Below are 27,532 nucleotides of genomic sequence, written 5' to 3' on the forward strand. Positions count from 1 at the left end.
ACAACGCCTGCTATGTTACATACCTAACAATTACAGGCATATCTTGGAGATACTGCAAGTTGGTTCCTATCTATTGCATTGAAGCAAATGTGGCAATAAAGTGAGTCACAAAATTTCTGGTTTCCCAGTGCATATAAAAATTATACTTACACTGTAAAGTAATCTGTTAAGTGTGCAATAGCAATATGTGTACATGCCTTTATTGCTAAAAAATGGTAACAATTATCTGAGCCTTCAGCGAGTTGTAATCTTTTTGCTGGTGGAGGTCTTGCATTGATTTTGCCAAAGATTGGGGTGATTGTGGCAATTTCTTAAAATAAGACAACAGTGTAGTTTGCCATATTGATTGACTCGTGCTTTCACAAAAGATTTCTCTGTAGTATGTGATGCTGTTTGACAGCATTTTACTCACAGTAGAAGTTCTTTCAAAATTGGTGTCAAGTAAGTTTGTGATATTCTAAATCCTTTATTGTCATTTCCACAGTGTTCATAGCATCTTCAGCAGGGTAGATTCCATCTCAAGAAACCACTTTCTTTTCTCATCCCTAAGAAGCAGCTCCTCATGCATTCAAGTTTTATCATGAGATTTCAGTAATTCAGTCACATCTTCAGGACCCACCTCTAATTCCAGTCCTCTTGCTGTTCTTAGCACATCTGCAGAGACCTCCTCCACTGGTCTCAAACCCATCACTTCTTCCAAACTCCTGGTGAGGTTGATATTTTGACCCCCCGCCATGAATCACAAATATTCTTTATATATATATAATATATAACATATATATTATAGATATATATTATCATATAACATATATAATATATTATTATATAATATATATGATATATATACTATATCATATATATTATATAATATATAATATATATATTAAATATGTATATATTTAAATTCCATTTTAGTATATATATATATATATTTAATTGCATTTTAGGTTCTGGAGTACCTAGAACCTAAGGTGAAGAACATGTGAAGAACATGCAGGATTGTTGCATAGGTACATATGTGGCAAGCTGGTTTGCTGCCTCCATCCCCATCGCCTGTATCTGGCATTTCTCCCCATATTATCCCTCCCCAACTCCTTACCCTCCACTGTCCCTCCCTAGTGCCCCTCCCCACAGACCCCAGTGTGTGATGCTTCTCTCCCTGTTTCCATGTGTTCTCATTGTTCAACATCTGACTATGAGTGATAACATGTGGTGTTTGATTTTTTGTTCTTGTGTCAGTTTGCTGAGAACGATGGTTTCCAGGTTCATCCATGTCCCTACAAATGACATGAACTTACCGTTTTTTATGGCTGCATAGTATTCCATGGTGTATATGTGCCGCATTTTCCCTGTCCAGTCTATCATTGATGGGCATTTGGGTTCCAAGTCTTTGCTATTGTAAACAGTGCTGCAATGAACATATGTGTGCCTGTGTCCTTACAATAGAACAATTTATAATCCTTTGGATATATACCCAGTAATGGGATTGCTGGGTCAAATGGAATTTCTATTTCTAGGTCCTTGAGAAATTGCCACACTGTCTTCCACAATGGTTGAACTAATTTACACAAGGATTCCCTGTTTAATAAATGACGTTGGGAAAACTGGCTAGCCATGTGCAGAAAGCAGAAACTGGACCCCTTCCTGACACCTTACACTAAAATTAACTCCAGATGAATTAAAGACTTAAAACGTAAGACCTAACACCATAAAAACCCTAGAAGAAAACCTAGGTAAAACCATTCAGGACATAGGCATAGGCAAGGACTTAATGACTAAAACACCAAAAGCATTGGCAACAAAAGCTAAAATAGACAAATGGGATCTAATTGAACTCCAGAGCTTCTGCACAGCAAAAGAAATGATCGTTAGAGTGAACTGGCAACCAACAGAATGGGAAAAAATTTTTGCAATCTACCCATCTGATAAAGGACTTATATCCAAAATCTGCAGAGAACTAAAACAGATTTACAAGAAAAAAACAAACCCGTTCAAAAGTGGGCACAAGTTATGAACAGACACTTTTCAAAAGAAGACATATAAGAGGCCAACAAACATAGGAAAAAATGTTCATCATCACTGGTCATTAGGGAAACGCAAATCAAAACTACATTGAGATACCATCTCACGTCAGTTAGAATGGTGATCATTAAAAAATCTGAAGACAACAGTTCCTAGAGAGGATGTGGAGAAATAGAATCACTAATATTCTTAATGGCATCTAGAATGGTGCATCCTTTCCATAAGGTTTTCAGTGTACTTTGCACAGTCCCTCAGAGGAATCTGTAGCAGCTATAGCCTCACAGAATGTATCTTAAATAATACGACTTGAAAGCCAGAATTACTCCTTGATCCATGGACTGCAGAATGGATGTTGTGTAAGGCATGAAAATATTAATCTTCTTACACATCTCCATCAGGGCTCTTTCATCTCCATCAGCAGGTGCATTGTCAGTGAGCAGTAGGATTTTGAAAATCTTTTTTTTTTTTTTTGAGTAGTAAGTCTTAACAGTACACTTAAACTGTTTCATAAGCATGCTGTAAACCTAAGTGCTGCCATCTTGGGCAGCTTTGTTCTATTATAAAGCACAGGCAGAGTAGGCTTAGGATAATTCTTAGGGGTTTTAGGATTTTTGGAATGGTAAATGAGCACCAGCTTCAACTTAAAGTCACCTTCTGTATTTGCCCCTAAAAAGTGAGTCAACCTGTTGACTGAAGGTTTGAAGTCAGACATTGACTTCTCTCTGGCTAGCAAGTCCTGGATGATGTTTTCTTCCAGAGTAAGGCTGTTTTTTGTTCACTTTGAAAATCTGTTGTTTAGTGCAGTCACTGTCGTTGATGTCTTAGCCAGATCTTCTGGAGAGCTTGCTGCAGCTTCTCCATCAGCAGTTCTGCTTCATCTTGCACTGTTAAGTTATGGAGACGGCTTCTTTCTTTCAACCTCCGGTAGCTTCAAACTTTTGTTTTGGAGCTTCCTCACTTCCCTCAGCCTTCATAGATGTGAAGAATTACATCCTTACTCAGGCTGTGGCTCCAGGGAATGTTGTGGCTGGTTTGATCTATCCAGAGCACAAAACCTTTCCCCATATCAGCAATAAGGCTGTTTTGCTTTCTTATCATTTGTATGTTCACTGGAGTAGCACTTGAATTTCCTTTAAGAACTTTTCCTTTGCATTCACAATGTGGCTAACAGGCACAAGAGGCCTAGTTTTCAGCCTGTCTTGTTTTTTGACATGCCTCCTCACTAAGCTTCTAGCTTTTGATTAAAAGTGAGAGATGGGTGACTCTTCCTTTCATTTGAACACTTAGAGGACATTGTAGGGTTGTTACATGATCTAGTTTCAATATTGTTGTGTCTCAGGGAATGGGGAGGCCCTAAGAGTAGGGGAGAGATGGGGGAATGGCCCATTGGAGGAGTAGTCAACACACAACATTTATTGATTACGTTCGGTGTCTTTTATGGGCACAATTTGATGTGCCCCAAAACATGAAAATAGTAATTAATAATCAAAGATCACTGATCACAGATCATAACAGATGTAATAATAATGAAAAAGTTTGAAGTATTGTGAAAATTACCAAAATATGACTTGGAGAAATGAAGTGAGCACGTGGTAATGGGAAAATGGTACCCGTAGACTTCACCACAGGGTTGCCACAGACCTTCATGCAGTATCTGCAAAGCGCAGTATAGTAACATGCAGTCCTCTTTAACTAGACCCCAGATAACTAACTTAAAAAGTTATCTACTATAGGTATACCTGTAGTAGATAACTTTTAAAAATGTTTTTTTAAAAGGACTGTGAAATATTTAATTGGATTAAAACTATGTTGTGTAAAATGAGTATAATTCTTGACACACTGACCTTTATCTTTTTTTTTTTTTTTTTTTTTTTTTGAGACGGAGTTTCACTCATGTTACCCAGGCTGGAGTGCAATGGCGCGATCTCGGCTCACCGCAACCTCCGCCTGCTGGGTTCAGGCAGTCCTCCTGCCTCAGCCTCCTGAGTCGCTGGGATTACAGGCACGCACCACCATGCCCAGCTAATTTTTTGTATTTTAAGTAGAGACGGGGTTTCACCATGTTGGCCAGGATGGTCTCGATCTCTTGACCTCGTGATCCACCCGCCTCGGCCTCCCAAAGTGCTGGGATTACAGGCTTGAGCCACCGCGCCCGGCCTGACCTTTATCTTTTATAACACAAATGATGAAACTGACATTTCTTTCTTTCACCATGCCTAAACTAAGCAGTAGAATAACAATCATGGTTCTCTAGCCTACTAAATAATAGTACTTATGTACTTTACATAATACTAATTATTGTTATACCTCACATGTCTGCAAGTAACTTACTTGGAAACTGTAAAGAAGAGAAAATGCTCTTGGGCAGGCAAAAGAGAAGCCAAAGACCATGCACTTGAGGTTATGAATTGGACCTGGGAGGTACAGCTTTGATCCATTTACTCTTTAGATATAATTTTTAAAAGTTGCAAATATGATACCTTTACCCATAGCCTGTTGGGGGAGGGAGGAGATTGTTGCTGGACACACGCTCGTTTCTAGGAGCAGAAACCAGGAGCTGATGTACCTGGTAGAAAGGAAGATGGAAGGGAGAGCTAGCAAGTGAGCTGGAGTCTCGGGAAGGATGGTAGTTGGTGTGGGAGCTGACAGCACTGTTACTAGTAGCCTCTGGTGCTGTAACTGTTAATCAAAGCAAAAATTCATTAAATGCTTATTTTATGACAGGCATTGTGCCAACTGTTGTACGTGCATTATTTAATACTTAACAACATCTATAGACCCGTCATTAGCCGTATTTTATAGCTGAAAGTTGTCACGTGGAAGTGCAGACAGGATGTGAACCCAGGGCTGCTGGAACTCAGTTGTGTGCATGCAGCCATCATTCCATGTGCCCTTCTGTTTATTAGCACAATAAAATAATTGACTCTAATTATACTCTTTTTGAATAAAGAAAACAGAATGTTTGGCTTTTTTTAAAGGCTGGAAAGTATAAAAGTATTTAAATTTTTTAAAATTTTAAATCGTTCAAATTGCAGTTTTTCCACTAAAAGATGTTAAGGTATTATTTTCTAAAAATTTTTACTTCCTACAAAGATAAATGTATGTTGTAAATTTGTTATATCTGTATAGATTTTTGAATACAAAATTGTGAGTTGATTTTATTATATTACCTTGTCTACTAAAGGAAGTGAATCTCCCCAGCTGACCCATATTAAGTGCTAAATTAATTGTGTTTGTTTACACTGCATGCTATTCCAAAGGGCATTAGGACAGGTACAAACATTTATGTTTGTTCATAACTGCAGTAGCTGGGGACAGCTCTGCTCCCTGTACTCACTGCCAGCTCAGAGTTAGTCTCCGCATGCGTATCTGTAGCAGGAACAACTGTGAGAGCAGGGGTGTTGTGTGTGTGTTCATCACCAGATCTCCACTGCTTTTAGCACTGTTTGGAAATAAAGGTGTTGAAAAAGCATCAGTTGCCTACTTTCAAAAACTTCAAATTATAATTGCATACAGTTCATTGAATTTATCCTTGGCGTAATTTTTATCTTTGACTCTCAATTTTATAAACTTTTGTAATGATTATCCTCCTCATCATTTTGAAACTCAGTTTTAAATTTTAGTTTTTTACCTGTGAAAAATATGATGTGACATGTTGGGCCAAATACCCTCCCAATGGCATAGGTAACAGGGCTCTGTCTTTTACTAAATCTGTTCTTGTTATTTTAGTTGCCATTTTGTGCCAAAGGAAGAAAAGGTCACTTTGAGATTGCCAGTCTCTGTGACTTTTTCTTTCCCACTTGGAATTGTTTACCAAAATTTCTGTGATGTAGTCATTTTCTAAAATCCCAGGAACTAAGAGTCAGCTCCGCCACTTGCAGGCTATACAGCCTTAGCAAGTTGCATAGCCAGCTCATGCTTCTGTCATGTTGGGGCAGTAACGTTACCTGCCTCGTGGGATTGCTGGGTGAGTAAATGAGTTTGGATAATATCTGTAAATCATTTAGAATCGTGCTTGGCACATAAGGGCTCAATAAATGCTAATTATTATTTTTAGAGTTTTTATGAGGCCTAAATTAAATGGGATTATGCATGTAAAATGCTCAGTAGAGTATCTGGCATTTATTAAGGGCTCAATAAACGCTAGTGACTCTAATTTAAATATTCCGGTGCCTATATGTCTAAAGAGGCAGTTTCTTTGGATCTCTGCACACGTCATATTTTTAGTGAATTTATTTTAGGGCATGGGAAAAAACATTAATTTCTATACTGACTTTTCCCAGTAGGTATAAGTTACAATGTTAAAAAACTTTAAATAAATATGTACTATAATTCTTTTATGATTTCTAAGTTTATCTCATTTGTTACTTATGTTTATTTTTACTATTTAAAAGTATAGATCTTGATTAAGATTGCAATTTCAATATCTAACCTGTTTTTCTTCTTTTCTTGTTATCCTTTTTATAGGTTTGTGGAATCTTGCTTCCCTTTTTTCCAACCTTTGTTTATTTGTATTGATGCCCTTTGCCTTTTTCTTTCTGGAATCAGAAGGCTTTGCTGGCCTGAAAAAAGTAAGTGAATCTAGTATTGGAATCAGATTTGTTAAGTGAGGAATTCAGTGTCATTCACATTGAACGAGAAAAAGCAGACTTAAATTGTTTAAGTGGAATATAAAAAAATTAAATGAATAATAAGTAATATTAACATTGTTCACAGTAACTTGAATAAGTCTACATATTGAATTATTTTGCATGTCCATGAGAAAGAGACATCTTTTAGACCTTTGAGTGCTTTGACAATATGTGTACATTTAGTGTAATGGATAAACCTGATATAATAGCTTTTTTTCTTTTCTTAGGGTATCTTATTTAGTTTGAAGTGACAGTTAAAGTGTTAGTGACAGTTAAAGTGTTATTTCCATGGGCTCCCCTTTCTGTTGTCTAGCTGTTATTCCATGTGTTAATAGTCTGCAGCTGAAAACTGACAGCTGATTTCACATTTAGTAAATGTACCAGGGTCAGAATGAATGACTCTGGCAGTCAAACCTGACGTTAAGAATACTGGCTTTTGTATGTTGGAATTTTAAAAATCATGATGTATTCTTAAGACTGGCATTTAAAATTTAGTCAGTGGCCAGTGCAGTGGCTCACACCTGTAATCCCACCACTTTGGGAGGCTGAGAGGAGGCTTGCTTGAGGCTAGTACTTCGAGACCAGTCTGGGCAACATAGTGAGACCCTGTCTGTACTAGAAATAAAAAAGTTAACTGGGCATGGTGATGGGCACTTGTGGTTCCAGCTGTTCTCGAAGCTGAGGTGGGAGGATTGCTTGAGTCTGCAGGTTGAAGCTGTGGTGTGAGCTGTGATCGCGTCACTGCACTCCAGCCTGGGTGACAGAGCAAGACCCTGTCTCAGAAGTAAACAAAAACCAAGGATGAACAGCAAGAAGGAAGGAGGTCATCGAAGACTTTTGAGAAGGCAATTTCTGTAGAATTTTAGAACCATAACTTTTGATGGATATTCATTCATTCAATAGAGAATGAATTTTATTGAGAATTCAGAGTTTTATTAAGCAATTCCTTAAGTAGCACTTATTATGCTACTTATAGGAGCTTGCTGGGGACACAGATGGAAAGATGAAGCTCTTGCCTTCAAGGGTCAGACAGTGGGAGAAGTGATAGAGGTAAAGAAATAAGATGTAGTTTGAAGCCCTTTTATATAATGAAGTTCTGTGGGAAACCCTACAAGGAATGGATATCTTGATTTGCCTGGGGAATTGAGCTGGCTTCGCAGGGGAAGTGAACCTGGACTTGGGCTGGGACTTGAAGGATGAGCAGGGGTTTGCCAGATTGTGGCATTCCAGGCCTGAGCAGAGGCCCGGAGCTCTGATAGAATTGTGGAAATGGCCGTACTTAGATGCTGGAGAATGGGGAGAGATGAGGGTGCACAAGTTGGCCAGGGTCGGATTCCGGAGGCCTGGAGTCCTCTGGCCGGTAATTTGAATTTTACGTTGTAGGCAACAGAGAAGCTGGGATAGGATGTTTGAAAGTAATGTTTTCATCCACTGTTTGAGTATATTTAGAGATAAATACGCATTTTAGACTTCGTGCAGTTCACAAAGGAAAGGAGTACAAAGGAGTGCACACTCCACACAGTGCACAGCCCTGTAGACCCCAGTGCCGAGTCAGTCCTGAGTGGATTCTATGGCAGTGCCTGGTGACGTTGGCTTCAAGTATGCAAAGTTCTTCCCTCTTCGTGACACCACCTCTTGTGTAATAGTGCCATATACAAAAAGCAACTGATAAAGCTCGGTGGGAAATATACTTTCATATTTGGCATTATAAGCAGTATCTACCTAATTTATACTTTTCATAAAAATCTAGTGGAATAGATTATTATTTAAAATAACAGGGTGTAATGTGGACAAACTCTTTGCCTCCCAAGTTATTTTCTTCCCTTCATGTGAATTAACCAACAAGAAAAGGGACTTAGGTAAATCTGTTTGAAGAATTAGCAACAATCTCCACAATTTAAAAAAAAAAAAAACCCTGACAAAAAGGCCCAGTGACATGTCACTTTCCCCCTGTTCCCGCTTATAGACTTAAGGTCAAAGGGAGAATCAGCTAAGGAGGGATCCTAGAAGGTAAAGAAAGATATTTCACACCTACGATTGCACAGCACTTATTTCCTCTATTTAAAAATATTTTTAGTCTTTTTATACATGATTAAAATGATATTCTTTTCTTAGCACGTCTTTGACTATGTTGGTCCCCTAAAAATCCCTCGAGGGTCATTGGCTGTGTTTGGTGACCTCAGATGGGACTGAAATACTGAAGGATTGTAGGATACAGGCAACTATGAATCCAATTAATTCCCAAACACAGCAGAAGACTTGAAAAGAGGGCAATAAGGTGGAGCCCAGGAAGACTGCCATTTGTCCGACTTGTGAAGTTGTGATAGGTGCTGTAGAAAACCAAATTAAAGAATTCGGTTGTTAATGCCATTAAGTGAAGGAGGGAGATGGGGTTACAGCTTGAAGGTAGAGGAGGAAGAGTAATTTTAAAGTTGGAGAGTCTGACTACACTGCTATGCTGAGGAAAAGAGGTCAGTGGAAGACAGTGAAGCTACAACCAAGGAAACATTTGGCAAGTGAGAAACTTCATCTAAACCTCAGGGTTTCTTTCTGTAAAATGGGTGTCACAATAATATTTCCTTTATTGTATTATTTTGGTGATTAAATGAGATGTGGTTATTCATGTAATGCAGGACTTCACTTAGTCAATGTTAGCTATTATTAAATTACCTTTATCCTCCAGATAGTCTTTAAATGCATTTGACTAGTAAGTACTCTATAAAATTTCGGTAATCACTAATAAGTATTCTAGAATACTTATTCTCACTAAGTATTCTATAAAATATGGGCCTCAAAGCAAGCAACTGAATATAGTACAGTCATCTTTTAATTATTCACAAGTTATTATCTCAGGCAGTTTTAAAATTCCAAAATATGTTTCTCATTTTGAAATGGCATGTACTGAAGCAGAATAAATCAGCTTGAGCATTAAACCTAGCATAGTTTGAAGCAAACTTGTTTGAAAATAAGGTGTGTTCCAGACCCTAGTAGAAAGGTTTAGAAAGTTTTAAAATTAAGCTAATAAAGGCATGCTATTTAAAAATACTCATATTTTTTGGTTTCAAAATCAGTCACATATAAGTTGGAAAGGTTGTTAATACTGTGTAGTTAAGTCTAAATGTGTTAAGTATACATGGAGCCTTTTAATGTTGAATCTTTCTGTAGTCTAGAATCATTTGGTAAGTTTGATAATCATTTGTGTAAGTTCTAAATAACATTTTTTAAGATACATGGTTCTTTACACAGTACTTTTAGAATTATTAACTTTGCTGCTTTATTGAAATTGCTATGATAGATCACAGTCATTAAATGTTCAACATATTTGGCTAACAAGTAGGTATATTTATGTATATTCCTTTAAAGCTGTTTGCTCATTGGTTACATTTGACACATCTAGTTTCTGAAGTGATAACTGCAGAGAGGTTAGAAACATTTCTAATTGGTAGATTCAGCACAATAATTTGAGTAATGACAAACTTGTAATATGGTTAAGTTAAATTTCCTTTTTTTTTTTTTTTTTTTCTGTGGCCACCCTCCTGGTGCTGTTTTACTGTGTCTAAGTCTGGTGTATCCCTAAATGGCATATGGCCCCACTATACTCCCATGGATTCCCCTGGGCAATCGATGTTAAAACAGCTTCTTGCATATTGTGCCGAGATGCGGAAATTGGCCACTGGCGGATGCAGAGCTTGAATTGAAAATCAAATTAAGCAGAATTCTCTACTTAGTTTTTAATTAAACCACTATGTTAATTCAAACAGGACATTTTAGGCCTGGGGGGTTGACTATGTCCTTTTAAGGGCCTTAAATAGCTTTTCTTCTCTCTTACGGTGGCAGTGGCGTGTGTTTCTATTTTATTAGGACCATCTCCTTGCTATTCCCAGACTTTATAATTCTCAAGTGTAAGAGGATAGAACAGCAGCTAACTTTTACCATGGAATTCAGACTGTTTGCAGTTAAATGTTTACCAAATTTAGATTATTTTGCTGTCACCTATGTGTATTGTATTGAGCTTTAGGCATGTTTGTAGGTATTTGAAAGTGACTTTTGTTTACAAATTAATTCTTCCAGTCTGAAAAAGGTTCCATTTGGTGGTTTTTGTTTCGTTTTGCAGTAGGGTTGCTTTTCCTGCGGTCTGTGGATCTTAGGGCTCAGGGAACATCTTAGTGCAGAGATCACTGCTGTACTTATCATTACCTCAGATTGGCTGTATGATTTATCTCCCTCCCCCACTCCAGAAAAGACCTCCAGGTTATCTGGATTAATGTCAGAGATGTTTTCTGATTTTGTAATGAACTCTGGAAGTATAACCTCTGGCCATTGTTTAAATGGGAGTTAGGAATATATTTGTTTCATATTATATTTTAACATCTTATTTTGAATTAAAATGTTATGAGGAAAAAAATTCAACGACGTAAAGAAAGTGGGAGAAAATATCTCCATATGATTGTTATATACATTTTATGACAGATTCATAAACCCAAGATTTTTCTGGGAATAAATTTATATTGTACTTCACTTTAATGCCTATCTTTGATTTGAAGTCATGGCATAAAATTTAACATAAGCAACGGCAACATCCTGAGCAATTATCCAAGCCATCCAGACATCCCCACATGTCCAGAACATAGCACGCGGTCTGTAGGATTAAGAGGTTAACTCCTATAACTTCAAACAAAGTGCTTAATAATAAAAGCAAAAAGTAGAAAATTTTAGGTAACTTCCTTTCTTAATGAATTGGACTGACCAGGTGGAAGCGAAGAGCTCTGTGCTGGTGCTTGGAATGTCTATAAAGCTGAGCAACATGACAGCACAATAGAGGAGGAACAAAGATTTGTTTAATATGTTTCTATCCTGTGTCACAGTTTGAAATTGTCCTGGTTTATGTCCCTTTTGGCAAACTTACATAAAAGTGACCTTGTACTGTATTTTATGACCAGATGACTTTTTTCCCCCCAGTGGCTAATTTGTATCAGGCCTCCATCTTAAAGAGACACAGAGTGAGTAGGAAGTCCCGCCTCTGTCTCCACGAGCTTTCATTGCATTCTTTCATTATTTTTGCTCGTTTTTTGCCACTGATGATCCATAAATTGTTGGAAATGAGTGATTAAGGAAGTGCTGCTTAGTGTTAGTGGCACATGCGCATATTTGGCCTGGTTCTAGTGGGTGAGAGGAAATCACAGACAAAAGGGAAACCCCTGCTGGGAACCCTGCAAGGAAATTTAACTCAGGTCATGTTTTGATCTTAGTGTTTAGTATAGAAAATGAAGTCATATCTCACTACTATTGCTATGTGTTAATGTGATTTTTCCAACACCTTCAAGAAAAGAAATCATAGAGCAATTTATTAATAGAGATCCTCTACCATCCTCCAATTGGGAGCACTAGTTTTTACCTTAGAAATAATTATGGATCAGAATGATTATTTTCAAAACATTCTATTCTGATAATGCTGTTATACTTCAGCTTCCTTTTGGAATTGTTTTACCGTAAAGGTGTGGTTATACCCATGTAAAGTGAGCATTTGAAACATCAAATCTGGGTATATGGGAACTCAGAGAAAGAAATAGGAAAGTATTATTTTGAGGAAAAGAATAATTTATTTCATTTAAAAATTATTTGGGTTTATAAAAGTTTTGAATTTAAAATCATTTAGCTCAGGAAATGACATTAATTTTGTCACTGTTCTTAATACAATTGCTTATAGGAGGGCACTAAATCATAGCTTTAATTACAGTATCTGTTATTAAACGAGGTTTTTTTAAAAGTCACTCAGCTTCCATATACATTGTGGTGATTTGATACTTTGAATGGACCATTATATTATGTTCATCTTTGCCTCTCATTATCGAAAAATGAGAAATTCCTGTATTTGAAGGCTAGATTATCTCTTTATTTGCATAACATTGGCAAAAAATGTGAACTTTGGAATTCAGAATACCTGAACTGAAATCTTCACTCTTCTTACTAATTATGACTTAGGGCATATTTCATTGTGTCCACATTTATAAAATGAGTCTAACAGCACTTGTCTACTAGGGTTGCCGAGGGATTTGGTAGCCTCACCTAAAAGGTTTATAAAGTACCCAAGACAGATTTTAAGTAGCAATTATTATTAGGTGCTTAAATGTACCAACTGTGTTAAAGCTGATGATGAAGCATCAGGAAAGCTTGTATAGGATTACTTTTTATCTCTAACAGCAAAGTGACATAAGAAATTACATTGGTATTGACATATTCAACTTTTATTTACTTTTTGAAATAGGATCTGTTTTAGAACAGTTTAGGTTGTACAAAATGAGTATTATGTTTAATACATAACTAAACTTCAAACCCTTTTATATGATAATTAAATTACTAACTAATGTCTTGTAATGTTTCATAGTTGAGGCCTCTGTTAAATGAAGAAAAACTTTGGCAGGAAATAAAAAGTTACCAAGTACAGATTTTAAAGTAATTTTAATTAAAGTACTTTTAATTAAACTGGCCCTAATACTTCCAATACTCATGAAACAGTTTTATAGAAATAGTCACTGTTAATTAGAGTATCTTTCTAAAGGTTTTTTGGGGGGAATGGAAAAAACTTTATTTGAAAGTAAAATTCAGTGTCAGATTTAGTGCTACTAGACAGCTTCTGAAGTCATTAGGATACCACAGGCCTACAGGACAAGAGCTAGAGGTTGAATTGTTAAAATCTTAGATTTATTTGGCACTTAAGCTCATATTTACTCATCTATAAAATCATTTATTCAGCAGGTCACAATGTTAATCTTTGATCTATGAAATGGTTGCCAATATATAGCTGAACCTTGGTGTTAACTTACAGTCCGTTTATGTCATTTAGTATACCAGAAATAGAAGTTGTGTATTTAGACACATCAAAGGCAGTAAGATTGTTTGATAGTTTGACATTAGGTAATATTTTAGCCTGCAATAAATCTCCTTTTCTTTAAAACTTAAGTCACCAACATGATATGACTTAAAGATTTATTGGTTTGCACATTTTCTGTTAAAGGAAATTCTCATCTAGAAAGACAAGGTTGTATTGTTCTGAAGTGATTAAATTCTAAAGCAACCGAAACATTAAAATATATATATATGAATGTTTCTTCTTTTAGGGATTAAAAATAAGATCAACAGGTAAAAACTGAAAAACTAAGGACACACTAACATAGAAAAAGTTAGGATTCAATATATTGAATATCAGTTTTATAGAAAACATTTCTTCTATTTCTAGCATAGAGGAAAAAGAAATTTTAAGTTGTTTTATAATGCTAGATTTAAATATTTTTATACCTTCTTATTTTAGTTGTGATTACTTCATATTTACTGTTTTCATTACACATTAATAAGTATTAATTTTTATAAGCAGTTGGTTTTTAAACAGACTTTTAAGGGCTTAAAAGATTTTCAGACTTTTTTTAGGTATCAGAAAGACTTATTCATCTCAGTGATTTTTGTATCCTTAAATACCAACAATTAACTTATATTTCTGGTGTAATTCTTAAAGAAAAGATTTAATGAAGTAATATGTTGTGATAAGAACTTATTCCATTAGATGACTTAAAAATACTTTGATTCAGGCTGGTGGCTCATACCTGTAATGCCGGCGCTTTGGGAGGCCAAGGTGGACTGATCATGAGATCAGCAGTTCGAGACCACCCTGGCCAATATGATGAAATCCTGTCTCTACTAAAAATACAAAAATTAGCCAGGCATGATGGCACTCGCCTGTAGTCCCAGCTACTCAGGAGGCTGAGGCAGAAGAATCGCTTGAACTCAGGAAGTGGAGGTTTCAGTGAGCCAGGACCATTCCACTACACTCCAGCCTGGGCGACAGAGCAAGACACTGTATCAAAAACAAACAAAACAAACAAAATGGATTCAATATTCAGAATAAGATTTTTCTTTTCTTTTTGCCATTACTCAAGTTCAGGCTCCATCATTTTTTGGATTATTTAAATTTCCGATTGACTGTTTTTTCAGTTTTGCTGCTTCTGGTCTTATTTCTGTAACTTCTGTCCCTCCTTCTAGCACTATTTTCTTAAAAATACAGTTGTTTATGTGACTCACCTTGACAAAATCTTTGATGGCTTCTAACTGCCCACAAAATAGCCTAAAATCTATAGCATTACATTTAAACCCTTTGAAAACATGTCTCACATGTTTTGTTTTGTTTTGTTTTGTTTGTGGAGAGAGAGCCTTGCTCTGTCACCCAGGCTGGAGTGCCAGTGGTGCAATCTCGGCTCACTGCAGCCTCCGCCTCCCAGGTTGAAGCAGTTATCCTGCCTCCACCTCCTGAATAGCTAGGATTACAGGTATGCCTCACCACACCCAGCTATTTTTTATATTTTTAGTGGAGGGGGGTTTTGCCATTTGGTCCGGGTGATCTCAAACTCCTGACCTTGGGTGATCTACCCACCTTGGTCTTTAAAAGTGCTGGGATTACAGATGTGAGCCACAGTGCCCAGCCGCATGTGTCTTTTAAGCCTCATCTTCCCTAGGTTCCCCTCCTCACTGTGAGCTCCACACCTCAACCCAAAACATACCATGTTCTTTGACAGTTCCCTGCCTTAAGGCATGTTGTTCCTCTGCCGGGAAATCTTTTCTTTACTTCCTTGCCTGATAAAAGCCTTAATAAACAATTAAGTGTTAAGATCACCTCTGGGATGATCCTTACTGTCTCTCCAGTGGGCCTTCTTTTTTTTTTTTTTTGAGATAGAGTCTCACTTTGTCACCCAGGCCGGAGTACAGTGGTACGCTCTCACCTCACTGCAACCTCCGTTCCTGGGTTCAAGCAATTCTCCTGTCTCAGCCTCCCAAAGTGCTGGGATTACAGGTGTGAGCCACTGCTCCCGGCCAGAGAACCTTCTTTAATTGTAACCTGCTTCCTCTTCCCACAACAGTGATCACAGTTACATTGTGATTGTTGACATATCTTTTTTTCTTATTTCCCTTGGTATTACTGAACATATATATATAGTCATGTGCCACAAAATGTTTTGGTCGATGATGGACTGCTGCTACGGTGGTCCCGTAAGATTATAATGCCGTATTTTTACTGTACCTTTTCTTTGTTTATGTTATGATATGTTTAGATAAACAAATACTATTGTGTTAAAATTGCCTATAGTGTTCCTTACAGTAACATGCTGTACAGGTTTGTAGGCTACAGCCACAAACATGCTGTACAGGTTTGTGCATGTTTCCTACAGTAACCTGCTGTACAGGTGTGTAGTAGGTTAGACCATCTAGGCTTGTGTAAGTACACCCTATGATGTTTGCACAGTGACAGAATTTCCTAATGATGCATTCCTCAGAATGCATCTCCATTGTTAAGTGATACAAGACTGTGTTTCCCATACCACAGATAGAGTGCTTATACAAGGAAAATGAAGCACAGACACTAAGTACTCTTTCAGGTCCCATTGACTTGTCAGAGAGGAGGATCTGAGAATGCTTCACTACCTTATATGATCCTGTGTGAAGAGGGGGTTATGGCTTTCTGCACTGTTATCTTTTGAGATGTGATATTTTCAGAACCTCTTTAGAACCTCAACACAAAAGAAGACACAGACTTTGCATTACTTTGGTGTGGCCTAGGCTGCTAGTTCAGAACCTTTACCTGACCATCCTGAGCTTCATTTCCAGGACCAAGCCTTCCCCCCCAACCCCCAGTTCTTTAGCTAGATGTTTAGTTCTAGGATTTTATGTCTCGAGTGAGCCATGGGGCATACTGTTTCTCATAATTCCTAACATGTTCGCCTATTTTATGGGACTGGTGGCATCAGTTCCCTTGTGTTGGAGCTCAGCCTGATTGCAGCCTTGGTGGAGCTTAGCCTTTTCCCCTTCCTGTCACCCCCTTCAAGGGCTTTCTCCTGTGAATCGTGCTTCATTTTCCCAGTTTTCTTTCTTCTCCACTGCTCTGTTAACTGAGGTCTAGCAGGCCTCATGGTGTGGGGTTCCTCTAAGCTGCGATGTTAGCTGGTAGTTTTTGTTATATAAATTGGTAAAAAGGTGTAGTTTGAGAATAGTGTTAATATTGTCAACCTAATGTCTTATATGTCAAATCCAATTCTTACATAAAATAGGAACTATAACCTTTTTTCCCTGCACATAGGTATTATTAAAGACTTAGGTTTGTTTAGTATATTATTGTATTTAAAGTATTTTCATGTATTTCATTTGATATTTTAAATATCTAAGGTAACCAAGGCATTTTTTTTGGCATATATTTTGTAAATAATGTCTTGGAGTTTTGGTTTTCTCATGAAACTTCCAGTGTACACAGTCAGTGGCAGATCTGGTAGTGGTGGTACCCAAAGAATAATTTTTTTCTTTGTTAATGTTTATACCAAATGGTTCCCAGATATCCTAGAAATTACAGAAGGGTTTCTGCAGTTTAATTCTATAAAGATACCTCATACTATTTCTATCTTTTATAAAAATCAATATTATATATTTATGAGTATTATATATATATTTTTCTTTAAAACAAAATATGTTGAGAGCCCGTGAACGTGGGTTTGGTGAGTGTGCCAGGTATTAGTAGAGGTCAGGGGAGCATGCTTATGATTCTAGTGCTTGACTCAGCTGAACTGGACAAGCCATAGACGTGGTTTTGAGCTGTTTTCCATTTTTAAAAATTCCTAGTCATATATTGCTTAACTAATGCCTATAATGGATAATAGGATAAATATCACAAATAAAAGATACATTGATGTTTAAATACAAGGTAATGAAGAGCATACTACTAGTAAGAATACAGATAATAATTCTAAAGACCTGCCCAAGTTAATCTTCACTAGAATCCTGTATTTGGCTCATCAAAACGTTTTTTTTTTTTTTTTTTTTTTTTTTTTTTTAAAGAAAGGGGATTTTGCTATGTTACCCAGGCTGGGCTTCAACTCCTGGCCTCAAGCAGTCTGCCCACCTTGACTTCCCAAAGTGCTGGGATTATAGGCTTGAGCCACTGTACCCAGCCTTACGAAAAACTGTTGTATAGCACATCAGGATGACCCTAAAACCTGAAAATTAATGCTGAACAGAGAAAATGGAGTAGTAGGCTAGGCTTGGGGGCTCACGCCTGTAATCCCAGCACTTTGGGAGGCCAAGGCTGACAGATCATCGGAGGTCAGTTTGAGACTAGCCTGGCCAACATGGTGAAACACTGTCTCTACTAAAAATACAAAATTTAGCCGGGTGTGCTGGTGGGCACCTATAATCTCAGCTACTCAGGAGCTGAGGCAGGAGAATTGCTTGAACCTGGGAGGTGGAGGTTGGAGCCAAGATTGTGCCATTGCACTCCAGTCTGGGCGACAGAGCAAGACTCCGTCTCAAAAAAAAAAAGAAGAAGAAAATAGAGTATTAATTATATCCAACTTGACTTTGTTTATTGAAAATAGACAACTTAGACATGGGATGTTACTTATTGAGAAATATTTGTCACTTATTGGAAAACAACTCCTTGAAATCTTTTCTTCTTTCAGCATATAGAAATAACATGAAAACTATAAAAAATAAATCAGGTTTTTAAAAGTTCAAAGATTAGAGTTTCAAAAATGTTGTAAGTTGTCATACGAAGAGAAATTTTAGTCTTTGTATTTTCTATATCAGGCTTTATTTGGGCCTGATTATATAATGTTTGCTGTCACCTCATGAGTTTTTCTACATAGTTGGTTTAAAAGGAAGTCAAACAGCACATCCTATTGTTAAATAGGACCATATCAAAAACTTTATATATAACAAGCAGCCTATATTATTAATACTAAGTACATAGATAAGTTCTCAAGAAAGCCAGAAAAATCTCTGAGTATGTGAAGGACAACAAACAGGAACAACAAAACCCCAACAGTAAGTGAATAAGCTATGCCATGGCTTCCCTCAGCAGGGAAGGAAGGGTGGTCACAAGGTAATGTGGGAGCTTTAGTTTGGAAAAAATGAGATTAGAGGCACAAAGAGACTAGGAATCAGAACTGAGGCTCGATAAGAAGTGCTCAGGCAAAGGGCAGACTTTAAAACATGCACACACCTTGCCCATTGATAGAGCAGGACTGTCAGCCTCAGCTTTGGCCAGAAGAAAGTCTCCCCTGCAAGTTCATCCATAAGCCTTTACTTCCCAAGAGTTTGGGGGTTCAGTATTACTATAGATACCTGTATTGTTAGAAAGTCTAACCCAAGAAATTAGCATAAAAGTTGTTTAAAAGTGTTACGTATAATTTAATCATCTTAATCAAACATATATATACTAGGTAAATTTTGATTAGCAAGGGGGTTTATATAAAGATATAATTAAGGCTGGTTTAAGAAAGTTGATTTGTTGTAATTTAAGATTCATAATATATACATTTGACTTGATCCTATTTAACCATGTCACATGCTGTTTAATTTCCTTTAAATTAATTGTGTGAGAAACCTCAGGACGTGATAAGAAACATTATATAAGCAGGCCCAAACCAAACCTGATTTCGTTTTCTGCTAGCTTTTCTACATTTTTATACTGAAACGAAATTCTTTATTAGTAATTTGATAGCTGGTTTTGCTTTTCAAGTGTTATCATCCCTTCAAATCTGGGATGAATAATATAGTCTGTTCTATTTTAGCTACTTTGTCCTTGAGCTTTGCAAAGATCTAATATTTTCATCTATTTGTAGCTAATTAAAGAGAAAATCTAAGTTATTTTCTTTCTGTATTACGATTCAGTTTTTCTGGAACAATTTATATAATAATGTTACCCTTATTATTTCTTAATATTATGTTAAATTCTTGCCATAATTAGACATATTTTTGGGCTTTTTGACTATAAACCGGTAGCTCTGGGAATCACTACTAACCTTTTTCTTTTTTTTTTCTGCCCCCTCCTTCCTTCCCTTCTGGGCTCCCTCCTTCTCTCCCTCCCTCACAGCCTCTTCCTTCCTTTCCTGCCTCCCATCTATATCTTCCCATGGACATTTTCCCGTAGATTTGATCCCATCTATTTGCTGCCTTTTAGAAACTTCTCAATGTCATTAGCCTGCTGGTGGTGCTCTTGTCCTGTGGCGTTACTAAATCATTCAGTTAATATTTATTGATGGCTTATTGCGTGCCAGGTGCTAATGCTGGGGACAATGCAGATTTATTATATATTTCTCCCTTCTTTTATGGTAAAAACTGTATGTGTGTGACTTATCATCTTGAACTAATGACTCCTCTTCTACCTGCTGGCTTTACTGACCTTTTATATGGAACATAGTAGTAATTAAGTTCTTTAGCTTTTTTACATTCTCCTGCCTTGTTTTCACTTCTGGGAAGATTCCTTGTCTCTGCTTGAATCTGCTCAGATTTATTCTACAGGTATGGAGCCCAGGTCTTTTCTTTTGTCCTTTGCTCTCTACAGCTTTGTAGCTGTTTCAGTCTCTCCTGACCTTAAGGTTCTGTTTAAGGAAGATTTTTTCCAAGGTAGTATTCAGAAACTCCTCAGGTTGCAAGATGATTCCTGTAAGTTTGCAAGTCACTGCTGAATACGTCTGTAAGTCAGAATTCTTAGTGCATACTTCTCCTGTCTTATCTGGCTTGCACGAAGCATACTACACTGGTGCTTTTGGTTAAGTTTCCTGTTTATTTTGCCTTCTATTGGGTTTTCATTAATATTCTAATTTTTACAATTTTATAGAACTCCAGTTAACCCCAAATCATATTTTGTTTTTGTTTCGATATAGAGCCTTGCTCTGTTGCTCAGGCTGGCGTGCTGTTGCATGCTCTCAGCTCACTGCAACCTCCCCCGTCTGGATTCAAGTGATTCTTCTGCTTCAGCCTCCCGAGTAGCTGGGATTACAGGCACACACCACTGTGCCCGGCCCCAAATCATATTTTGTATCATTCCAAAGTGCCTGTCAACATTTGTACTTGGGTTGTTGTGTAACTGTAATTATTGTGTACTTATATTTTATGTCCTTCTTACTTTAACAGTTCATTTTGTGTACATATATTTTTTCTGGTGCCAGGAGAAATTGTCCAAGACTTGGAAATGGGCAGAAGAGATGCAGGTGTCTGTCAGTAGAACCCTGGGCATTGTGTATAGATCCTGGGGATTACTGGGGTCCAGAGGGGTGTGTGCCTGTGACTGACTTTCCGCTGCCTGGGCCCTTTGACATCTCTTTAGAGTTAGAGTTACCTTGGAGGAAGTAGTGAGCAATGCAAATAAATTTTATCTGATAGAGATACAATTCACTTTCCCCCGTATAAAAGATAACACCAATATTTCATTTTATTTTCCATAGGATATTATGCAGTTTTGCAAATTGATTTTAGGATTTCTGATTGTCTGTGCTCCTCAGGTTCTCCTTTAACCTGGCTTTAACAGAATTAAAACCATGTGGCTTTGCTACTAAGGGACAGACAGAAGCAGGGTACTGAGAAGGAAGCTGCAGTCAGCAGGCAGCAGTAGCATTTGCTTTGGGCTGAAGTAGTGAACATGGGTACCAGTGGTTTGAGAGTTCAAGTTAATGCTTATAAAGGTCTACCAACATACCAGACACCCTCCAGAATTAGTCCTGCTCGCCTGCATCCACCCTCTAGATCCATTCACTAAATTCAGTATCATCAGAGGCAGGAGATGATAGGGAAAGCAAGCAGGGTAAGAATTCCTAAATATGGAGATGAGCAGAGAATTCAAAGATGAATACACATTGAGAAAAGCCAGCACAATGAGGGATCCTTAACTCAGTGTACTATTCAAAGAGTTAGTAGAAAAAAAGATTTCAAGAAGACTTTTAATATTTTATCTAGGAGATTTTTTTTTTTTTTTTTTTATAACACAGAATAACTTCAGTATTGCCAGAAATGCATACTGCTGAGTCATTCTACACCATGCAGAGCTGGTTACTTTTAGAAACAAGCTAGTGTTATAGTGTTATACTGTAAATAATAATAAAAAATAAACAAAATGCACAGCAAGGGTGATAATTACAAAGGTATTACCTGACAAAAAAAGACTTTCATTTCTGAAATAGATTCTGCACATACACTTTTTGATGATGAAATTGATGAGCTGACATGGCCTGATCTCTTACACCACTGACTGTTGACCTTACCAAAGCAGCTGGCTTCTTTCTTTCCTGTTGTGGGTAAGAGCAGTATCTAGAGGGGTAGGAATGTGTTCATCCAGTACCTGCACATGTCCTAATGAAACTGTGTACTGGTCAAGAAAACTAGAAAGTTAAGCTTCACTGAAAGTCTGGGGTGTGTGTGTGTGTATTTTATGTGAAATCTATGTTAAAAAGTTTCCCAAGTATAGAAACATACAGAGGAAAATTAAGCCAGTCACAAAAAAAGACAAATTTGTATGATTCCACTTACATAAGGTATCTGAAGTCAAACTCACAGAAACAAAGTAGAATGGTGGTTGTCAGAGGTTGGAGGGAGGGGAGCTGAGGAGTTGTTCAGTGGATCTAGAGTTTCAGTTTTGCAGGATGAAAAGTTCTAGGGATCTGTTGTACAGCAATGTGACTACAGTTAACACAACTGAACTATACAATTAAAAATAGTTAAGGTGGTAAATGTCATGCTATGTGTTTTTACCGCAGTTAAAAAAATTTTATGAAATAAATGGAAAAATTTGTTATAAAAGATTTTAAAACTCTTGTTAGATAAAAGATATTTATTTAACTGGTTTTAATCTAATGATATATTAGTTTGATTTAAGTTCTAATCAAACTTTTTAACAAATGAAAATTTTGATGAAATGGACAAGTTTCTAGAATATTATAACTTACTAAAATGGATTCAAGAAGAAATAGAAAGTCTGAATATGTCTATAAGTGTTATTGACATTGATTCAGAATTTAAAAGTTTTCCCACAATACAAAAAAATAAGTTCACACAGTTTCCATGACATTTCTATCAGATTTCACAAAAACAGGTAACTTGATTTTATACAGTTGTCTGGAGATCTAAAGATGGACCACTCACAGTTTTATTGTATGATACTAGTTAATCTCAATACTGAAAGCAGACATGGATATTATGAGAAAGGAACACTATAGTGCATTTTTAATTGTGAATGCTTTGAATCAGAAAATATTAAGCTAATTTGAGTCATGTACATAAAAGATTGTCATCAAAAAGATTATTTAAGGTTGTGTTAGATCATTTTTGCACTGCTATAAAGAAACACCTGAGACTGGGTAATTTATAAAGAAAAGAGGTTGAATTGGCTCACGGTTGTGCAGACTGTACAGGAAGCCTAACAACCTCTGCTTCTGGGAGGCCTCAGGAAGCTTCCAGTCATGGCAGAAGGCAAATGGGGAGTAGGCATATCACATGGCGGGAGCAGGAGCAAGAGAGAGAGAAAGAGACGGGGAGGCGCCAAATACTTTTAAACAACCAGATCTTGTAAGAAGTCACTGTTGGAGGACAGCCCCAAGGGAATGGTGCTAAACCATTCTTGAGAAATCCGCCTCCATGATCCGGCCACCTCCCACCAGGCCCCACCTCCAACACTAGGGATTATAATTCAACGTGAGATTTGGACAGAGACACAGATCCAAACCATATCAGGTATGCAAGGTTGGTTTTACATTAGAAAACGTATGACTAGGATTCATATTAGGAGAGTAAATGAGAAAAAAAGTCAAGCACCTCAAAAGAGACACATTCAGTAAAGTCAATATTCATTTATGATCAAAAAGCAAAGTAGGAACAAATGGGTGTTTTCTTAACCTGATAATGGGTATTCTTACCCAAAAAAAGCCAGGGTTCCTTCACCTGGTAACAAAGGTCTCTCTACAAGAACGCAAATTATGATCCATGGGAATTTTATTACTTGGCACAAGGAAGGAGAGCACTGGGACTTTTCTCCAAAGCAGTGTCTTCCTGAGGGGGTGACAAGAGGATTTCATGGGGTGTTGGAGAGGGGAGAAGGCACACTGTCACATGGAGAGGAGGGCGCCAGTGGTGTGGATGCAGTGGGTGGTCATGCCAATGCATAGGTCGCACGTTGTGACCATGAAGTTATAGCTCTCATGGGGTCCAGGCTTTAGTGTGGCAGTGAGGAAGATTCACCCGGGTTCATCTATAAGTGGCCAGGGTCTGTCAGAAGCTGGTTCCAGCTGACTAGAAGACCACACTCCACACAAGGTTTGGGAAAAAGCAGGCTGCCAGGCAAGAGGCTGTAGAACAGGATGATTGCTCAAGTTGGTTAAATTTGTGTAATCCCTGGAGACCCTCCTTGTCTGCTTATAACATCTACTATAAGCCTATAACTGATGTGATACTTAATTAAGCAATGTTAAAATTATGTACTTTAAAATTGGGATCCACTTAAAATATTTGTATATCTAATAATTGGCAATGTTATTAGAACTGTACCTGTACACTAAGACAAGAAAAGGAGAAATTTAAAGGAGCAAACAAAACAATCATTAACAGATGACATTGTCTACAGAGAAACTCCTATAGAATTTAAAAATAGGTTATTCAAATAAGAAAATTTAACAGGGATGATGGGTACAGGATTAATATATTTTTAAAAAATCAATAAATACCAGCAACAAATTGAAAATCTAATTAAAAATACCTTTTATAATAGCAAGACAGCCTAAGGTGTTGAAATAAATCTAACAAATGATATTTAAAACCTTTATGGCAACAATATATAGAAACAAAAAATCTTATCGAAATGTTGGCTGAGCACAATGGCTCCTGCCTCTAATCCCAGTACTTTGGGAGGCCAAGGTGGGAGGAGTTTGTGAATAGGGAAAGAATTCTGGAGATGGCTGGTGGCAATGGTACCATAACGATGCGAATGTAGTAATGCCACTGAACTGTATACTTAAAAGTGGGTAAGATGGTGAATTTTATGTTACGCATGTTTTACCACAATTAAAAAAAATGTAAATAGTTGATAAACCTGGCAGTGTTTTGTGGTTACCTGTGGGTAGGTTCGTGCAGAAGGTTGACTTGGAGGATGGTTGGGAGGATGACCATGGTAATGGTTGTTCTAGTTGGGTAGTAAATCCATGGGTATTTAATGACATATAAAGTCAAATACTGTACTTTTGTTATTTAAAAATAGAAAGGGAAAAAGGTGATTTATCCTTTGGTGATTGGCTTACATTAGCTAAACAGGTTGATACATAAAGCCAAATGCCAACTTGCTGATTTTCAGTGGAAAAATATGTTAATAAAAATGTGTTAACAAAATACTAATATGTATGTATGCATGTGCACACATACTGGCCCACCCAAAGTAGCGATTGTTTATTGAGAGATGCAGGAAATATGGAAGGCTGGGAGAGATGAGGCCCAAAGGAGCTAACAGGGGATTACTCTGGAGTGAGAGCAGGCAATGTAAGCTTTCATGTACGTCTTTCCTGTTTCGTTCACTGTCATAAAGAATCTTCTGTGGTGTTTTGAAATTTCTTTTTTTTTTTTTTTTCTTCTTTTTTTAGAGACAGGGTTACACCATGTTGGCCAGGCTGGTCTTGAACTTCTGACCTCAGGTGATCTGCCTAACCTCAGCCTCCCAAAATGCTGGGATTACAGGTGTGAGCCACCTTGCCCAGCTTTTTTTTTTCTTTTTGGAATTTCTAGTGCTTTTTATGTAAATGTATTATTTGCCACATAAACAATATGATGTTATTACCTAAATTCTCATATGTCATTGCTTTTTATTATATTTTAAATCTTAAGATCTTTTATGTTTCATTATAATAATATAATACATAATAACCCTAATGATCTTTCTTTTGTTGTATCTTTGTTGGAGTTTGTGCCTGAGTGTTTCATGAAATGAAAGTGGAGATTGGCTAAGATGTTCTGCTGTCTGACAGGTTTCTTCTAGGACTGAGCATTTGACGTTAGTATGAGCTTGCTTTTATGGAACTGAGAATTAATGTTCTGGTAAAAGAAGCCTTGAGGACTTTTGCTTTCAGTCCTTACAGAAGTCATAGGTTTGTCTTGTTTGCTGTAAGCATTCTCCCCCACTTCCCTGTTTCCATGTGGTGTTGTCTTTTGTGACTTATTTCTGTCACTGGGGAGGTGGGGCTAAAGGGTGGGGGTAGAAAGCACAAGGCCCTGAGAGCTGACAGACCTGAGTTGAAAGTGAATTCTGGCATTCAGGCAAATTATTTCACTCTTTTGAGTGTGAACTTTGTTATGTATAATCAAAATTGCCTTTTAATATATTGTAAAGATTCAGTAAACCTTACTGGCTAACCAGTGAATTATTTGATGTGATGTGATGTACTAAGAAATATTTTTTCCCAAATTTAGAATTATGTTTAAAAATGTTGATATATAGTTATTGTAGTCTTTTTTATAATTCAGTTCTTTCATTTATGTATTGAAAACTTGTATTCTTTTACTTGTAATCTAGAGGATTTTTATTTGTCTAATATCATGGGAATTCTGCCCACGAATTTTAATGCAATAGACATCTTAATTCAATGAACTAGCAATATTAGTGTTTTTATTTTAACTTATCCCAAATACTTTCATTTTGTCCAGCTTTAACAGCTTGAGCATCTCATAGTTTTAATTTTTTCATCTTATATAGACCACATTAAGTATATTTGCATATAAAATAGACTACATAGCATATTAATATTTAAAAAACGTTTCACTATTTTACTATAGAGCTAACAGCTTTTCACAAATCTGTTTTCTTTGACGTGAGACCAAAGCTCTTTCGTGTATACTCTTAATGATTACTAGGGAGCAAAGGGAGAAATGTTTGACACTCTGTATGGTTGTTTGTAGTTTTTTCATGGCTTAAAGTAAAATAATTAATACCTGCTTTTATTTTCTGTTTTTTATTAGTGCTTCTATCGATCTTCCCAATGACTGTGTATATATTTGGTGCAGTCTTGATGCCATGCTGAGCAAACCTTATTTTAATGTTACTAAGTGACCCTTTTTGTTAAATGAAAACAATGGCTTGATATTTATTTTAAATGTTCTGTGAATGTAGAAGTTTTCCCAGGCTTCCTAATGGGTAGAGACATAGTGTATGAAGTGGTTTTTACATCCCTTACAGGAGGGCAAGATGTCCAGGCAAAACCTTGTTTAAATGTTCATCACCATAGAAACATACCAGCTTCTCCATAGAGCTTTTGTGAGTACATTGTAATTTTCACTTCATTGATGTGAATTAAATGTATAATTGACCAGCACAAAAATTCCAAGAAGCAATTATATCATAACCATTTTAGTGTAGTAGACTATCCATTTAGTCCCTATTGAAATCTAAAAGAAATCGAAGTGTTTAGTCTTTAGTAATCTATTTCATCTAATTTAATCTTGTATAATATTGAGGTGGTTGTAATTTCAAAAAATGCTAGTATGAAATTAACGTGATTAATTCTATAGGTTACTAAAAACAACTGGTGTTTCACTGACAGAAAATTACTTAAATTCAGTGGTGTTTCCAACTAATACACTGAGTGCTTATTATACTGCAATTTTAATAAGGAGGATGGAGTTTTGCGAAAGTAATTTAGGCTTACGGGTTTTTTTTTGTGGGGGATGGGAGGATGAATATTCATACTGAGAATAAAAATATTGTGAAGTTCATGAAATCCTAGTATTATATGACATAATCTAAGTATTCAAAACTAGGTAAAGGAAGTACAGTTACTGATAATAAATAGAAGTTCTTACAGTCCTGCGATCTTGTATTCAGGAGACTTTTCTCATTCAGAGGAACAATGGAGACCTTCTTCCTTGTTTACAGTGTTTTGCCACTTTGTTGTTTGAAGGGCATTTTAATAAGTTATTCTGACATCTGGTACATCTTTTAGCTCAGTATATGCAAGAATGGAGTTGATAGGAAGCTTCCCCTTGGGGCTTTCTAGCTCCTGATTCTGACCCTTAATGGAAAAATGAGCAGTCGGCATATTTTT

The 27,532-nt window shown here is 36.8% G+C and overlaps 1 protein-coding gene and 1 long non-coding RNA gene across 8 annotated transcripts in view; one reads left to right on the forward strand and one right to left on the reverse strand.

Annotated features, from left to right (window-relative positions):
* Window positions 1-27,532, forward strand: part of LMBR1 (limb development membrane protein 1) — a 201,578-nt gene that overhangs the window by 83,202 nt on the left and 90,844 nt on the right. For 5 of the 7 annotated variants that reach the window (XM_032244888.1, XM_032244891.1, XM_032244890.1 and 2 more), the window contains one exon: window positions 6,490-6,593. In XM_032244888.1, coding sequence (XP_032100779.1) covers window positions 6,490-6,593 — 104 coding nt within the window. Of the gene's footprint in view, window positions 1-6,489; window positions 6,594-26,667; window positions 26,746-27,532 lie in introns of all 7 variants that reach the window. The other 2 variants (XM_032244893.1, XM_032244894.1) reach the window with 1 other exon arrangement.
* On the reverse strand, window positions 3,794-4,271 carry LOC116527794. Its single transcript, XR_004258737.1, has 2 exons — window positions 4,185-4,271; window positions 3,794-3,866 (listed from the first exon to the last, which is right to left on the reverse strand). It is a non-coding gene; the product is annotated as an uncharacterized LOC116527794 (long non-coding RNA).

Source organism: Sapajus apella, unplaced genomic scaffold, assembly GCF_009761245.1.
Source record: "Sapajus apella isolate SASKATOON/1434 unplaced genomic scaffold, GSC_monkey_1.0 scaffold56, whole genome shotgun sequence".
NCBI classification, from domain to species: Eukaryota; Metazoa; Chordata; class Mammalia; order Primates; family Cebidae; genus Sapajus; species Sapajus apella.